Here is a 17,127-nt window from a genome sequence, read left to right as displayed (position 1 = left end):
TGAAGGTTTGCAGTCTCCCGCTTTAAATACTTGAGCTCTTTAAAGCAGGATGGATTATTAAAAGCTTTCTAAAAGTGATTCTGACAATATTGTTCCTCTACACCATTACAGTTGTGGGGTAAACATAATGATTTTTAAAACTTTATCATAGTGTGAACTGGCCTTAAATATCATCAGATTTTGGCCCATTTGTAGAACAACATACCATCATATATAAACAGATCGATATTCATGACCACAACTGCAATGCATGACTAAGACTTTAAAAGTATTATATGAATACACAGTTTCATCTGTGCAACCAACTCACCCTCATGCTGTGGATCTGAACTTTTGTTAAGTGAGGTCCTCTAAAAACAGACACATGATTTACTGCCGAATCTTCAGGGTACACAAGGCCAGTCTTTTTCTTCAATGATTGCATCAGCACTATATCACTGTGGCAACCTGCCCTGCGGCCATAGCAGGCATATTTAAGCGGGATTAGAGCCAGTCACGGCGCAGAGGTTGAGAATCGGGTATTTCATCAACATGTTCATATTGACTTCTACTGTTCTACTCAACCATGTCAGAAGGCATTAATTACTACAGGAAAAGAGAAGGCAAAGTGCGTCAAAGAGCCATAACATTTTTATTGTCAGTACAGGTGGCTAACGGGCACGTTACACATGTACAGTAGTGTTTTCAAGTGCAAGTATGTCTGAGCTGTGTGTGTACGTCAGACGTTTGCTAGTTGATGCCACAGGCAAGATGGCATAAAACTCTCCATCTTGTCTGCAAAAAAGCCCAGGGGTGCAAAGAGGGTGCTGAAGAACTGCAGAGAGACAGAGAGAGAGAGAGAGAGAGAGAGAGAGAGAGAGAGAGAGAGAGAGAGAGAGAGAGAGAGAGAGAGAGAGAGAGACAGAGACAGAGAGAGAGAGAGAGAGAGAGAGAGAGTGAGAGAGCGATAGAGAGAGAGAGAGAGAGAGAGAGAGAGAGAGAGAGAGAGAGAGAGAGAGAGAGAGAGAGAGAGAGAGAGAGAGAGAGAGAGAGAGAAAAAAACAGTCAGATGGATCTGAATTAATAATCACAAACATCTTAAAGGGATACTTCACCCTAAAATGAAAATGTTGTGATTAATCACTTACCCCCATGTCGTTCCAAACCCGTAAAAGCTCTGTTCGGAACACAATTTAAGATATTTTGGATGAAAACCTGGAGGCTTGAGACTGTCCCATAGACTGTCAAGTAAATAACAGTGTCAAGGTCCATAAAAGGTATGAAAAGTCTTCGTCAGACTCCATCTGCCATCAAACGTGCAATATGAAGTGTATATGAAGTAACGGGAACACTTTTTGTAAGCGAAGAAAACAAAAATAATGACTTTATTCATTAATTCTTTTGTCAACGGTCTCCTCTGTGTCACTCCATATCACCGTGCTGCGTACGCTCTTCTGTGTCTTCTGCACCACGAGGATGCGCTGTTACTACGTGTATTTAGCTTTGATTTGAAATAAAACAGTGCATCCTTGTGGCGCGGAGGACACAGAAGAGCATACACAGCACAGTGATATGGAGTCTAAGCCTCCAGGTTTTCAGCTAAAATATCTTAAATTGTGTTCCGAAGATGAACAGAGCTTTTATGGGTTTGGAACAAACATGGGGGTAAGTGATTAATGACAAAATTTTCATTCTGGGGTGTAGTAACCCTTTACATTTCATGCAAAATATTGAAGAAACAGACTTTTACATTTCTAAAGTAAATGGGTGTACTTTACCAAACAAATGTTTGAGTGGAAAGCAACATTTTTTTTTAATTTAAAATATAAAATTTACAGTCTGTATTTATATATATATATATATATATATATATATATATATATATATATATATATATATATATATATATATATATATATATATATATATATATATATATATATATATTCAGGACTTTACATTAATTTATACAATTAAAAACTACATATATGGATTCACAATCATATTTTCAGATTAATAAAACTGCATTTATCCAGATTTACATCCATATAGTCATGATTAACACTGACATATTTAAATATATATCTGCAATGCATATATGCATACATATACATAGACTTAAGTATTTGGATTTACAATTATACATTTAAAATGATAACTTTGTATTTAGGACTTATTTAGAAATATAAAAAATTTCATACTGAAATCTAAAGTAAACTGGGATTTTGATTATTAAGAAAAAAAATACAGAAAAAAAAATTATAGTTTTAAATTTATTATTAACTGAATATTAAATATTTGAGATTTAATTTCCAATCTCTGGTAGCGACTGTACAGTAGTTTGGTGTTATAGTACAGTAAACACCTTTTTACCAAACAACAATTTTGTGAAATTAATGAATTTCAGTCCTAAACTTGCCGCTGTAAGCTAATGTTGACATGAGGAAATCAAAGTTAAATCCATGTCCAACCTGAGGGAAAAAAATGAAAGCAGTGCTTTTGCTCATCTTATCTACCTCACTCATAGACTATTCAGTGTTTGACTGAGCCACATGCTGTCAGAAAGTTGCCTTTAAAGTGCCTGAAGTGCTAGACATAAGTATGATAGAGTTTGTCCCTCTGGGACACTACATGGAGGTCCTGACAGACACAAACAAAAGGAGAAAAATCTCTGGATGGCAACCAACTTCAGGACTATAAAACTGGCGAGAATCAGTCCCTTTGAAAAACACTGAAACCTCCACGATTCAATCCACCATAAACAAGCCTCAAATGTGTTTATGAAGCGATACATTTCACGGATGAACAGATGTTTATGACGGAATATGGGAAAGGAAGCCCGGGGCCGTGTGTCGCAGAGGGAGGAAGACGGGAAGAGTGGAGGCTGGAGAGGTATCATCCATTTTAACCCAGATCCAGGAAATAGATAGAGCTAGCATAAATACATGTGGTAACATGACAAACGAGGTTGATAAAAAGATAAAGACCAATGAGGCTGCATGTCTTCACATTCAGGAGTTTATTGCAATTACAAATCAGGGCATTGTTCCCCAAGGAAAACAAGATGTTTGGAGTGGACGGGGAACAAAGCTTGTGTGTATGTGCGCGGGCAAGCGAGGGAGTATAATGGAAAAAGAGCGACTTCGAATGCAAGTCAGAGGCGAGGCCCTTCCGTGGCGTCTAGTGCAACAACTCAAACTTGCTCTGAAATCAATCACTCGCTTTTAATTCACCCAAATGAATGTAAACAACGATAAGAGAAGAACGCACCGCCACAGAAAAGGGCATCCTGGCCTTCGGAGAGGCTAAATGTTGTTGTACGAACAGTTCAAAGGCCCACTTGGCTTAGCTTCACTTCTGCTCCTTAATTTCCCTTCTCCATTCTGCTCCCTACCTCATTGACTAAGAACTGTAAATAAGTTACTGTGCAAAGTATTGTGGGTCAATCTATATACAAATTAAAAATAACAAAATATAAATTCCTTTAAACTAATTTTTCATTTGTTTGTCGCTCTAGCAGTTAACAAAACAGAACTGCATGCGTTTACTTGTAGAAGAACACAGTAGCCGAAGCTACTTCTCTCTGCTTATGGCGAATCACGCAGGTACTGGGCTACTCCACAGCGGTTCCCACCAAAAACATCCAGAATATAAAAACTAAGGTGTAGCGTATTAATTCAGGACAAGCCACAAACACCGTTTGGGAAATGGATTCATGATGCACTCGCTTATTATATAACTTTTTTTTATTCTGAACACAAAAAAAGTTCAAAAGTGCAGCTTTAACTTGTAAAAATTATGTCTATCTTTCTTTCTTCTAAAATTAGCATTTTTATTAGGCTTCTCTAGTTTCCATTCAGCTACTTCACTTTAATGACAATGAAAAGGACCTATTCATTGCCAATTAAGGGAAATTAATTTATATATATATATATATATGGTCTCATAACGAGCTGCACTTTGTACCATCTAGGATGCCATTGACAGACTTCATTATTATATTGCAACACAAAGAAATGTTTATCTTGGGAGTTCAGTGATTGTGTACTTTCTCTTCTAAACAAAAAAAGAAATAAATAAGGGCACAGAGGGACATGAGGAAAACCAAACAAAAAACCAACTACACACTTTTGGGCTTGGTGAGGCATGCAGATACTCACGGCTTTGACGAAGACCCCCATGAGCTCTGGAAACTGGTGTGTGAGCATGGCCAACATAGCACAGAAGGAGCACAGGCCTGCTGTGAAGAGGATGAAGAAAGGAAGCTCCTTCTTCGGATACACTGAAACCTCATGAAATGCTGGAATAAAGAGATAATCTTAAAATCTTAAAACATGTCAGTAAGTACCCTATTTTCCTCTTATTTTTAATCATTTTACACTCTATCCTTATGCAAAAGGTATGGTCACATTTAGCATTGCTCAGGGAAATTTCAGGGGCGAAATCCTGTTATTCCAATGAGAATCTATACAATCTAGAGTTTGCAAAGCATGCAAAACTTGTGTCAGGTTGTGAATTTGCCACACTGACCAACAGGAAGCTGCTTTGTTTGAAAGTGACCTCCGTGTGAGCAGTGCTTCTTCTCTACACTATTGACAATAGCCATTTTTTTGCATGTACAATTTTTATTGAAATCACTCTAATAAGACAGTCACAGCACATTAACAACATAACGAAAGATATAAAAAACTATATAGTGTATACTTACAAGGCAGAAGCTCTCTGTCTGCAGTTTCTGTGCATCCTGGGTAAGGATAGAAGAGATGACCCTTTTCCAGGGGGTATGGAATAATCCGGAAAGCTACAAGAGTCAAAAGGTGTCAACTGATATCAAGTGAGATGATTTACATTTTGTTTACAGTAAACAGCTTACAAAAAGTACATTTGTTTTCAGATACTACATGTTGATAATAGCATGCCATGCTTTTAAGTACTTCTGAAGTACCTTGTAATTTTCATGGTAAATGAGTATGGTAATCATCATATTCTATACATGAATGTGACAGCATGTAAAAAAGAACAGATGTGCACTGTACATACTGCCTTCCCAGGTACAGTGTAGCAGGTTGAGCGCCCCCTCTGCCCGTTTCCAGTGCTGCAGGTGAAAGAAAGCGTAAGCCACCGCCTCACTGTCTCCCCTCTTCAGAATATGCTCAGGTGGCAAAATCAGACTCTTCATTTCTAATAAATACTGCAACGACACACAAAAAAAAACTAATTTTAATTACATTAACTCATTGAAACAAAATAAATGAAAATTAAGCATTCTCAATTCTTATTACCATAACGCAGAAAGTAATTATAGAAACAATTACTTTCAATATATAAATATATTATGTATAATATTACATTATTAATGTGGTAAAGTATTTAAATACGTACAAAAAAACTTTAAAAACTTAAAAAAACGAATGCATTCAGGTAATTATGCAATCAATAAGGCACTTATGTGATGAAAATAATGTTACAATGAAAAAAATATAACCGTAATGGTCTTTAAAAAATGCAAAATTATTCTTAATTTTCTTAATGCAAAATATAAGTTATTGTTTCACCTGTAATATTGGGGTGAAGTGTGACCCAGATATTTACACATATACTGTAAAAAAACAACAAAAAAAAGGATAATTTCCTGGCAGAAGATTTAAATTTTAAATTAACCAAATACTGGTATAACACCTATTTCCATAAAATTATTTCATAATAACACTGTACATTAGGCCAGCATTTTTTTTTCTTTTTCTTTTTTAAGTGTACATATGAAAGCTTTATACTTATACTGAGCCTGTATACTTAAATTCTCACCTGCTCTGGGCCCCGGGGGTGAATGTTGTGGAGGGCAATACAACAGGATTAAATGGTTTTATCCAGAGGATAACCTACCCAAATGCCCCTGGCTGTGATTATGGTACATTACAGCTAAATTCGACTGATTCCCTCTACAATGTGTCAAGCGCACCTTCTGAATTATTGAACAAATATCCAAACATATTTCAGTAACAATCACAATGTTGGATATGTCATATGCGTGCATGACATGGGTAATTTAGCTTTATGATCAGGCTGACATTCGACAGGCAGCTGTTCTACACAACATGCCCGCACACAATCACGGTCACCTCTTTTAATGGCGGATCAAGTGTCAGTGATGGGTCTCTTTTATGTGGAGGTTCCTCCTAAGCTCCTGCTGAACTCCCATAAGCCTATGTCTCAGTCTGTCTAGTATCTCTTTTCACTTGACCGTACAGAACCTGTACGATGACATTACACTATGGTGGTCTTGGAGATGCAAAGGTGAGGTACTGACGGATGACATCATGCATTTTAATTTTTTTTAGGATGTCAAAGTTAACATTTAAGATATTATGCTTATACCATAAAACTAATATTACCACTGTTGCACTGTTAAAAAAGATACACTACTGTTCAAAAGTTGGGGCAATGTTTTTATTTTTTAGATTTTATACAGCAAGGTTGCATTAAATTGATCTCAAGTGACTGATATATATATCTATCTATATATATATATATATATATATATATATATATATATATATATATATATATATATATATATATATATATATATATATATATATATATATATATATATATATATATAGATACACACACACACACACACACACACACACACACACACACACAGGTGTCACTTTATTAGGTACATCTGTTCAATTGCTTGGTAACACAAATTGCTAATCAGCCAATCACATTGCAGCAACTCAATTAATTTAGGCATCTAGATGTGGTAAAGACGACTTGCTGAAGTTCAAACCGAGCATCAGAATGGGGAAGAAAGGAGATTTAAGTGACGTGGAATGGTTGTTGGTGCCAGACGGGCTGGTCTGAGTATTTTAAAAGCTACTGATCTACTGGGATTTTCACGAACAACCATCTCTAGGGTTTACAGAGAATGGTCCAAAAAAGAGAAAATATCCAGTGAGCGGCAGCTGTGGGGGTGAAAATGCCTTGTTCATGTCAGAGGTCAGAGGAGAATGGGCAGACTGGTTAGAGATGATAGAAAGGCAACAGTAACTCAAATAACCACTTGTTACAACCAAGGTATGCAGAATACCATCTCTGAAATGCACAACACGTCGAACCCTGAAGCTGATGGGCTACAGCAGCAGAAGACCATACCGGGAGCTGCTCCTATCAGCTGAGATCAGGAAACAGAGACTGTAATTCGCACAGACTCACCAAAATTGGACAATAGAAGATTGGAAAAACGTTGCCTGGTCTGATGAGTCTCGATTTTTGCTGCAATTTTCAGATGGTAGGGTCAGAAACCAAGGTCCCTGTGAGGGTTAGGGTTAGATGTAACAAACGTGTGTGTGTGTGTGTGTGTGTGTGTGTGTGTGTGTGTGTGTATATATATATGTATATATACACAGTACAGACCAAAAGTTTGGACACACGTTCTCATTCAAAGAGTTTTCTTTATTTTCATGACTATGAAAATTGTAGAGTCACACTGAAGGGATCAAGGGCTATTTGACCAAGAAGGAGAGTGATGGGGTGCTGCGCCAGATGACCTGGCCTCCACAGTCACCGGACCTGAACCCAATCGAGATGGTTTAGGGGTGAGCTGGACCGCAGAATGAAGGCAAAAGGGCCAACAAGTGCTAAGCATCTCTCGGGGAACTCCTTCAAGACTGTTGGAAGACCATTTCAGGTGACTACTGCTTTGCACACTCTTGGCATTCTCTTGATGAGCTTCAAGAAGTAATCAAAGCAAAAGGTGGCTACTTTGAAGAACCTAGAATATGTTAATTCATAGTTTTGATGCCTTCAGTGTGACTCTACAATTTTCATAGTCATGAAAATAAAGAAAACTCTTTGAATGAGAAGGTGTGTCCAAACTTTTGGTCTGTACAGTATGTGTGTGTGTGTAACAAACAAGAGTGTGTGTGTGTGTGTGTATATATGTATGTATATGTATATATATATATATATATATATATATATATATATATATATATATATATACCAGATAATAGTTTAGTAAATTTCATTGGCTTCAGTACAATGACAAAGGATTTACGAAGCATCTTTTTAGAATATCAAAGTTTGTTGTAAAGTTCGCTTTGCAGCTAATTATAGATTTTATCAAGAGGGATAACATTTGGGGGAAATTTCCATCAAAAAGTTTGAAAACCACCGACATAAGCAATAAGTAGGAGAGACCATGAATTTGAGCAAATAATCATGTGCCTTTCACTTTTATTAAACTGTTATACATACTAAAAATATAAAGGACACAGATTTGGGTCTCTTGTATCTTATTGCTTGTTTAATATTAGCATCAAATATTACTGCATTGCCCAAATTCTACAAGTCCACATCTTTAATATTCAATACATAATGCTGGCGGTATAACCTTAGGACAGACAAGTCATTGTTTGAAATGATCACACAAATAGTAATACTTCTGACATGCAACACACTCTTTGCTCATTCTGGATAGTCTTTTTTGCTCTAGGGGCAGATCTGGCAAATGAAAGACCAGGTGTATGTGTGTTGATATTTGCTGCACATCTCAAACAGGTGCACTTTGTAGTCTGATACAGCATGTCTGAGTTGCATGCATGTGCGTAAATACTGAGACGGTATGTTTGGGTGTGAAGAGGTTAAGCGCTTTGAAGTCCGATCTAGTGTTTTGAAAAGTTGCAAGTTGGAACCAGGTACAAAGAAAGAAATAGTTGATGAGAGTCAAAACATCTTTAAAGAGCAAAAAGGAAATCAAAGGTGATACAACTTTTGCCCTAAACACAGTTTACTAAAATCTATGCATGGCAGTCATGGGTCAACAAGCCCGCTTGCAATTATGTGTTCAATGTAAAACTGTGAATGATGCACTCCTGATGTGAATATTAGAAAGGTTTCTGTTTAGTGCAGAGGACTGCAGTGTGCTTCAACAGCATCACCTCCTGGTCATGACAATGTGTCTCTGCACACATGAATACCAGTGAGATAAAGCTGATGTGTGGGCCAGTAACTTAAAAAATGCATTATACATAAATGCATTTTATAATATATATTTATAAAGTAAATATATATAAAAAATATATATACTTAAATGTATTTTAAATACATTTATTTCATGCTAGATATAATACAAATCCATTTATATATTTATGTACTAAATAAAAATATCCTGCAATTGTACTATAAGTATACTACAACCCGAATTCCGGAAAAGTTGGGACATTTTTAAAATTTTAATAAAATGAAAACTAAAGGAATTTCAAATCACATGAGCCCATATTTTATTCACGATAGAACATAGATAACGTAGCAAATGTTTAAACTGAGAAATTTTACACTTTTATCCACTTAATTAGCTCATTTAAAATTTCATGCCTGCTACAGGTCTCAAAAAAGTTGGCACGGGGGCAACAAATGGCTAAAAAAGCAAGCAGTTTTGAAAAGATTCAGCTGGGAGAACATCTAGTGATTAATTAAGTTAATTGATATCAGGTCTGTAACATGATTAGCTATAAAAGCTTTGTCTTAGAGAAGCAGAGTCTCTCAGAAGTAAAGATGGGCAGAGGCTCTCCAATCTGTGAAAGACTGCGTAAAAAAATTGTGGAAAACTTTAAAAACAATGTTCCTCAACGTCAAATTGCAAAGGCTTTGCAAATCTCATCATCTACAGTGCATAACATCATCAAAAGATTCAGAGAAACTGGAGAAATCTCTGTGCGTAAGGGACAAGGCCGGAGACCTTTATTGGATGCCCGTGGTCTTCGGGCTCTCAGACGACACTGCATCACTCATCGGCATGATTGTGTCAATGACATCACTAAATGGGCCCAGGAATACTTTCAAAAAACCACTGTCGGTAAACACAATCCGCCGTGCCATAAGCAGATGCCAACTAAAGCTCTATCATGCAAAAAGGAAGCCATATGTGAACATGGTCCAGAAGCGCCGTCGTGTCCTGTGGGCCAAGGCTCATTTAAAATGGACTATTTCAAAGTGGAATAGTGTTTTATGGTCAGACGAGTCCAAATTTGACATTCTTGTTGGAAATCACGGACGCCGTGTCCTCCGGGCTAAAGAGGAGGGAGACCTTCCAGCATGTTATCAGTGTTCAGTTCAAAAGCCAGCATCTCTGATGGTATGGGGGTGCATAAGTGCGTACGGTATGGGCAGCTTGCATGTTTTGGAAGGCTCTGTGAATGCTGAAAGGTATGTAAAGGTTTTAGAGCAACATATGCTTCCCTCCAAACAACGTCTATTTCAGGGAAGGCCTTGTTTATTTCAGCAGGACAATGCAAAACCACATACTGCAGCTATAACAACAGCATGGCTTCGTCGTAGAAGAGTCCGGGTGCTAACCTGGCCTGCCTGCAGTCCAGATCTTTCACCTATAGAGAACATTTGGCGCATCATTAAACGAAAAATACGTCAAAGACGACCACGAACTCTTCAGCAGCTGGAAACCTATATAAGGCAAGAATGGGACCAAATTCCAACAGCAAAACTCCAGCAACTCATAGCCTCAATGCCCAGACGTCTTCAAACTGTTTTGAAAAGAAAAGGAGATGCTACACCATGGTAAACATGCCCCGTCCCAACTATTTTGAGACCTGTAGCAGAAATCAAAATTGAAATGAGCTTATTTATTTTGTGCATAAAATTGTAAACTTTCTCAGTTTAAACAAAGTTGAATTAGACCTTGTATATCAGTAAGTCTTAAGCGATTTCAGTAAGTATGTTAATAGATTTGAACTATACTTGGTATGAAATAAATATATTTTAAATATATTACTTTTTTACTGGGGTAAGATCACTTGAAATGTTAGCAAATCCAATAAACATTTAGTATCAGAAATTTCGATGAAAAGTCAAAAGTTTTGTTTTACTGTTGCAATTCCAGAACTCCATGTGGTAACACAATAGCGATTGTATAAATGCTACTGCATATAGACTGTCGTTCAAAAGTTCTTCTTTTTTATTTTTATTAACTGATGCTTTTATTCAGCAAGGCTCAATTAAATGTATTAAAATAAATTACATTTATAGAAAGTAATTACATTTATAATGAAACAAACATTGCAATTTTAAATAAATGCTGTTCTTTTGCATTTTATATTCATCAAAGAAAGCTAAAAAAAATACAAAATTTATAACAATAAGAAATGTTTGTTGTTTAGCAAATCAGCATATTAGAATGATTTCTGAAGGACCATGTGAAAGTGAAGACTGGAGTAATGATGCTGAAAACTCAGCTTTGCAGCTTTGTTATTTTAAATTGTAATCATATTTGCCTATATTACTTTTTTAATGAAAAAACACAGCCTTGGTGGGCATGAGAGCCCCTTTCCAACATTAAAAGCAATCTTACTGACCCCAAATTTCTGAATAGTAGTATATAAGAAACTAAATTTAAGTGTAGTTTAATATTTTGTTACCAATAATATTTTGTTTTGATATCCTGGCCTTAAGTTAAGCAAAATACAGTAATACATCTGTAAATGTTTTCATTTCACTGGTCATCTCCATATGACGCTGAATTTTGGACCGTTTAAAAGAATCATTCAAACCTTTGGTACGTGTGGGTTGAACTCCACGGCTCTGTGTATGGCCTCTACTGCGTTCATCTCTGCTGTGCTGAGACCTCGTCTGGACGCTGCTTCAGGCGAAAACCTGCCATACAGCACACACACAGATTCATTCAGCAAACTATCATCCATAAACATCACCTATGCTATGATACGGTAATATGCTATTGAATATTAGACATTTCCAGGATGCTGAAGGCTTACTTATCTGACACTGCTCTGGCTTTCAGTAAGGCAGATGTGTAGCATATAGTAGCTGATTTTGGCAAGCTGATATCTGAAAGGAAAACATCAGACAGTTAATATAAAGGATACTAGCATCTCTTCCTGTCGTCTATGAAATGTACAGTGACACTGAGAGGTGAATGAGCTTACCGTCATATTTTGCAAGGACTGCTTGTACATCAGCGTAGGCCTGCAGCTCTAATAATGCTTCTAAAAGGTTCTCGTGAATATTTAACATTCCCAGTAAGGGGAATTCTTTCATTAACTGTGCAAGGAAGCAAGAAAATTACACAACAGAGCATACTTCAAGTGCAAGATACCACAAAAATAAAACAAAATGAAATAAATAATGAACTGTAAAATAAAATAAAACCAAACAACGAAATGTGAAATATAATATAAAAAATAAAATAAAATAAATTATGTTACATTTCAAGTAAAGGCTGAGCTCCAATATATTCATAAACAATTGTAAGTGTTCAATTATACCAGAAATTACTCTCTGATGATTACAGAACATAAACATTTTAGGCATAAAAGATGCTATATAAGATTATACCAGATTTTAAGATTTTTAAATCTATTGTTCAAAATCAAAGTTTCTCTTTCAGTATTTTTTTTTTAATGTACAGTATCATAAAGAAAATATTAAGGTATGTTCAGGTAAATGTTGAATGTAAACTTGCCCTGAGGATATTTTAAAGACGTGGAGTGACAACATGTTTTAGAGTCATCTGACCAGAGTTTTAACATTTATAAAGAAAGGCTGAATTTTATTTATATCTGCACTAAAGTTACAGTAATGTTCAATCAAGTTGTGGAAAACCACAGAAAATCATTTAGATCCTCAAAAATCAAAAACTTAAACCTAATTTACTGTAAAATAATTTCTATAAAATTCTTTGTGGCAAGGGATAAGCCCCATAACATAAATCACCAAAACACACACTTTTTACAGCCACAACACCTAAACATCGTAAGTGGTATATTGCTCCTCTTACATCTCTCATCATCTTTACAGCTTCTTTGATGCGACCCAGTTTTCTTGCACACATGGCCAGTCTGCGCTTGATGTAGACCACAAGATTGGTGTCTTTTCCGGCTGTGAAAGCAACGCGAATAAGCAACAGTGTGAGTTACTGTATGCTGAGCATACATGTGTGACAGTGTGAAAGTTTCATACCACTCTTAAGTGCTTGTTTGAAAAGCCGTTCAGCCTCTGTGATGGTTGTGGCTTCCTCCTCGGCCAGGAGCACATATGCTGCAGCACATCTGCAATGAATGAGTCATATGCTTGAGAGTCAGAAAAAGTCAATTTGATGCCAACAGTAGAGATGCACTGATGATTAAATTCTGCCGACACAGAAAAGCCAGTAAATACTCCTCCTATGTTATGGTCAATAACAATACATGGCTTATATTACAATAAGATACTGTTATGTATTAAAATAATTTAAAAAATGAGTACGGTATACATTAATTTCAAAAATATTACATTAAATAGTGCTATAATTTTTTTTTAAGATTATGTGATTGTTATGTGTTAAGATTAGCTTTAAGTGACAGAGAATAACATACATAATTAAATATGATGATATGATGAAATAGATATAAATAGAATCAAAACATAAAAAGAGAGTTAGAAAAAATAAAATCCATGTTCACATCTGGCTGAAACAGAAAGCGAGTCATTAAATAACGATACATGTCTTATATAGCTGTTGTATATTTAAATAATTTAAAATATAACATAAAAATTTTAAATAGATCATTTTAAAATGACAATTTACAAGTCAATTCAGGCGGCATCGTTATAATCCACATTATAAAAAATACGATTAAATTTAAATGACTAATTGTAAATGTAAAAGTAAGAGCATGCATTACTAATTATCTTATAATGACTGATAAAATAAAATTAAAATAAGCAAATACGTAAAATGGTACCAACATTTTGTGCATCCCTTGTTTATGAATTTTTATTAACTTGACCATTTCAGCTGTAAAGTCTGACTGAATAAGACGTCTGTGGCTATAATTGAATAAAATCACAAGGATGGATGGAACTTACTCGCGGTTCAGTTCAATTGCCTGGTAAGCTGCTCGAATTCGTGCCTGCGGGTTCCTCTCCCTCCAGGCCTTCTGCATTACTGCAGAACAAACAAAAGGGATCACAATCATGATTAAACATCAATTCTGATTAGATTTAGGTATTTCTTTTAAGTGGAGGAGCATGAGACTAACCAGAGTCCTCTGGTCTAAGTTGCTGAGTGTCTCCCAAGAAGAAGGTTTGATGATCTTGTGCTGATAAATTCATGTCATAGTATGTCAGGGGCTCTTTTCCTGTCACCCAAGTGTACCTAGAATGACAGGATCATGAATGAATAGGATTTTTTTTAAATAACAGAATTCTGTCATATTTTAAAAATCAAATATTCAAATTAAATGAAACCTTAAGAAACATCCAACAATATACCTGCTGTACTCTGCGCCTCTGAATAGGTTCAGTGGGTTCCTCCACACTTTACATTCTGAAAGAAAAATAAAATAACAGCTGTATATTCCATTCACTTTATAATATTTAGAAAGATAAACATGTAGTAACTTTCAAAAACCTGCAACGTTGGTTCTCGGCTCGGTATCGCCGTTTACAGAAGAGAAGAGGCCCACAGAGCTGCTGTTCTCCACTCCTCCCAGTAGGGGGCGCAAGTGACTGACAGACACCTGCTCTATGAAGGACGTGCCATATTTCCTGAAGTACCACCACTCAAATATCTGAAGATAAACGCAAAGAGTGTGATTTTACACAGCTTTGAAACTGAAGTTAGTATTTAGTTATCTGACAACCAATTTACCAAAGCCAAGAATACTCACCAATATAAGGCCCGAGATGAGTGAGGAGGTTCCAGTCAGCGCAACATAGAATTTAGGCGTAAGAGTGTTTAAAAACACAGATGCTGTGGATGTATAACAATATAGACATTTTCACTCATATTAAGAAAAAACTGTAACACCTGTTAATCTTGAAAAACGCTTAGTGCTGTCAAGCGATTAATCGCGATTAATCACAATTAATCGCATCCTAAATAAGTGTTTGTTTACATAATGTGCGCGTGTACTGTGTATATTTATTATGGTTATCATGCATGTATATATTTCAGTCAAATATGCTGTTTATATAATAAATATATTTATATATAATATAAAATCTATTAATATAAATATATACATGTATACTGTATGTATTTATATATACATAATAAATATACACAGTAATAAACACACATATATTATGTAAACAAAAATGTTTATTTCGGATGCGATTAATCGCAATTAATCATTGAACAGCACTAGCTTAAAGCAATGCAAAATAGCAATATAAATATATTATCTATCTATCTATCTATCTATCTATCTATCTATCTATATATATATATAAAGTGGAGATGTATTTATAGATTTTAAATATATAATAATTCAACTCATAAAAAATGGCCAGAAATGTATTGTCTTTTAAACAAATAATGATTACACTCATATCCTGCATAAATTACAATTACAGTTTTACAATTTATATTAAAATCAATTTTTTTATTAACTGCTGAATAATGCTTCTACTCAAACATCACATGCACACTGCACTTATAAAACATTAAACATTTTATATACGTTTTATATAATATATTATATTTTAAAATGAGCAATTGGAGTGTTGCTTTGTGAAAAAACTGTTGTACAGTCATTTACAAAAACAAAAAAACACACACAAAAAATTTTTTTTCTCGAGTTACATGTAGTTAACTTCTGCAATAAGTATCATCTTAAAAACAGTAACTGAAAAATGAAGTAGCTTATATATATATATATATATATATATATAAATTCATATACAAGTGGATTATTTATGCAGAATTTTGAAAGACGTCTTAGTATAGAAAAATAATGATGATAAAACCTCAACATATTTTCATTTGTTTACTGTCATAGCACACTGTCTTAGTAAATTACTTCTCTGAATAATGCTGCTACACAAACACCACATGCATACTGCACTATGTACAAGTTTAAACATTTGTGGATAAACAAATAAGAGACATAAGAGTGCAGCTTAAGTGCACTGATTTCAGAATTATATTAAATGTACAAAACATAAAATTTCTTAGACTTGCATTTGACAGTTGCTTTTATCTTAAGTAATCGTTAAATTCAATGATTCAGTAATGAATTTAAATGCAGGTCTGTTTCTCTCACAATGCTATAGTTTGACTTCAAACAACTGCACGACTCGAGTGTTGTTATGATCTTTAACAGCAATTTAACATCTTCTGTCACCATTCATTGACATTGCATTGAAAACTCCGACCAGCACTCACTTCAGAATTTCTCCTTTCATATTCCACAGAAAATTAAACTCACATGGGTTTACATAGAGACGAGAAAATTAGTGTATTTGTGTGAACTTTTGCTTAAATGGACAGAAAGATATCCTGTGTTGAGCTGTATACATCCACACAGCTGAACATAAACACACACCTGCGTTAACGGTCTCCTGCAGCTTCAGAGGGCTCCTCAGCACGTAAACCATCGTTAAGACCATGGCGAACCAAAGCGCACATATGTACGTCCACGACCAGCACAGCCACGATTTTAATTTATCCGTGAAACCGGGTGATTGAGGATTACGGCCACTGCTGTCCGCCATCTTTCACCGACTAGCCGTAAACATTAGAATTGTGGGATAGTGGAGGAGAGAGTGCAGTAACGACGCTCTCCATCAGAGGGCGTAGCTCTCGTTCATTTGATATATACTCAACTGTCTCAAACCTAATTACAGAATAGCATACTGCAGTATATAATGTATACTACTTTTTTTTTTCTTTTCTTTTTTTTTTTTTAAGTGAAACTGGCCGTTAACATACTACTATTTTACTATACACATACACACACACACAAAAAACCTTAATTGAAAATTTTCTGTTGTCAACCTAATTAATGGATATTCAGGTGTTAGAAAAATAATTTAAACAATAAAATAAATTGAAAAAACAGAATACAGAAAAAAAAAATTTAAACTAAAAAAAAAAAAATCACCATCTGGCAAATAAAATTTAATTGGAAAATAACATGAAATAAAAATGCAATTAAAGTTAATTTCTGAGGCTTATGTTTATAGGTATAGTATATTACTATTTAACCTTTTAAAATCATTTTTATAGCAAGAACCAAACAAATATCCTAGCAATTTAAGGAGGGGTGTATAAATGCACCAGTTTAACAATTAATTTATAATGTACCAGTTACAGAATTTGTTATTTGAAAGAATAATAATACA

At 35.1% G+C, this 17,127-nt stretch overlaps 1 protein-coding gene across 1 annotated transcript; it reads right to left on the bottom strand.

Moving 5' to 3' along the window:
• Positions 1 to 612: 612 nt before the first annotated feature.
• st7l (suppression of tumorigenicity 7 like) lies at positions 613 to 16,548 on the bottom strand. The gene is made up of 15 exons (XM_059570546.1): positions 16,329 to 16,548; positions 14,670 to 14,752; positions 14,411 to 14,570; positions 14,272 to 14,326; positions 14,040 to 14,155; positions 13,867 to 13,945; positions 12,979 to 13,067; positions 12,797 to 12,897; positions 11,946 to 12,060; positions 11,775 to 11,847; positions 11,553 to 11,655; positions 5,020 to 5,170; positions 4,688 to 4,780; positions 4,140 to 4,279; positions 613 to 814 (listed from the first exon to the last, which is right to left on the bottom strand). Exons 1-15 carry the CDS (start codon positions 16,495 to 16,497, stop codon positions 719 to 721), a joined length of 1,623 nt encoding a protein of 540 aa, XP_059426529.1. The 5' UTR covers positions 16,498 to 16,548; the 3' UTR covers positions 613 to 718.
• Positions 16,549 to 17,127: the final 579 nt, after the last annotated feature.

This window comes from Carassius carassius, chromosome 17 (assembly GCF_963082965.1).
Source record: "Carassius carassius chromosome 17, fCarCar2.1, whole genome shotgun sequence".
NCBI classification, from domain to species: Eukaryota; Metazoa; Chordata; class Actinopteri; order Cypriniformes; family Cyprinidae; genus Carassius; species Carassius carassius.
This window is presented reverse-complemented; position numbering and strand designations above follow the sequence as displayed.

What these genes read in the sequence shown, in the direction of transcription:
- st7l (XM_059570546.1), bottom strand. Translation starts at nt 16,497, where the DNA reads ATGGCGGACAGCAGTGGCCGTAATCCTCAATCACCCGGTTTCACGGAT. An exon ending in AGAGGCGCAGAGTACAGCAG is followed by an intron (nt 14,156 to 14,271) that starts GTATATTGTTGG and finishes CTGTCATTCTAG; the next exon opens with GTACACTTGGGTGACAGGAA. An exon ending in AGTCCTTGCAAAATATGACG is followed by an intron (nt 11,848 to 11,945) that starts GTAAGCTCATTC and finishes TTTTCCTTTCAG; the next exon opens with ATATCAGCTTGCCAAAATCA.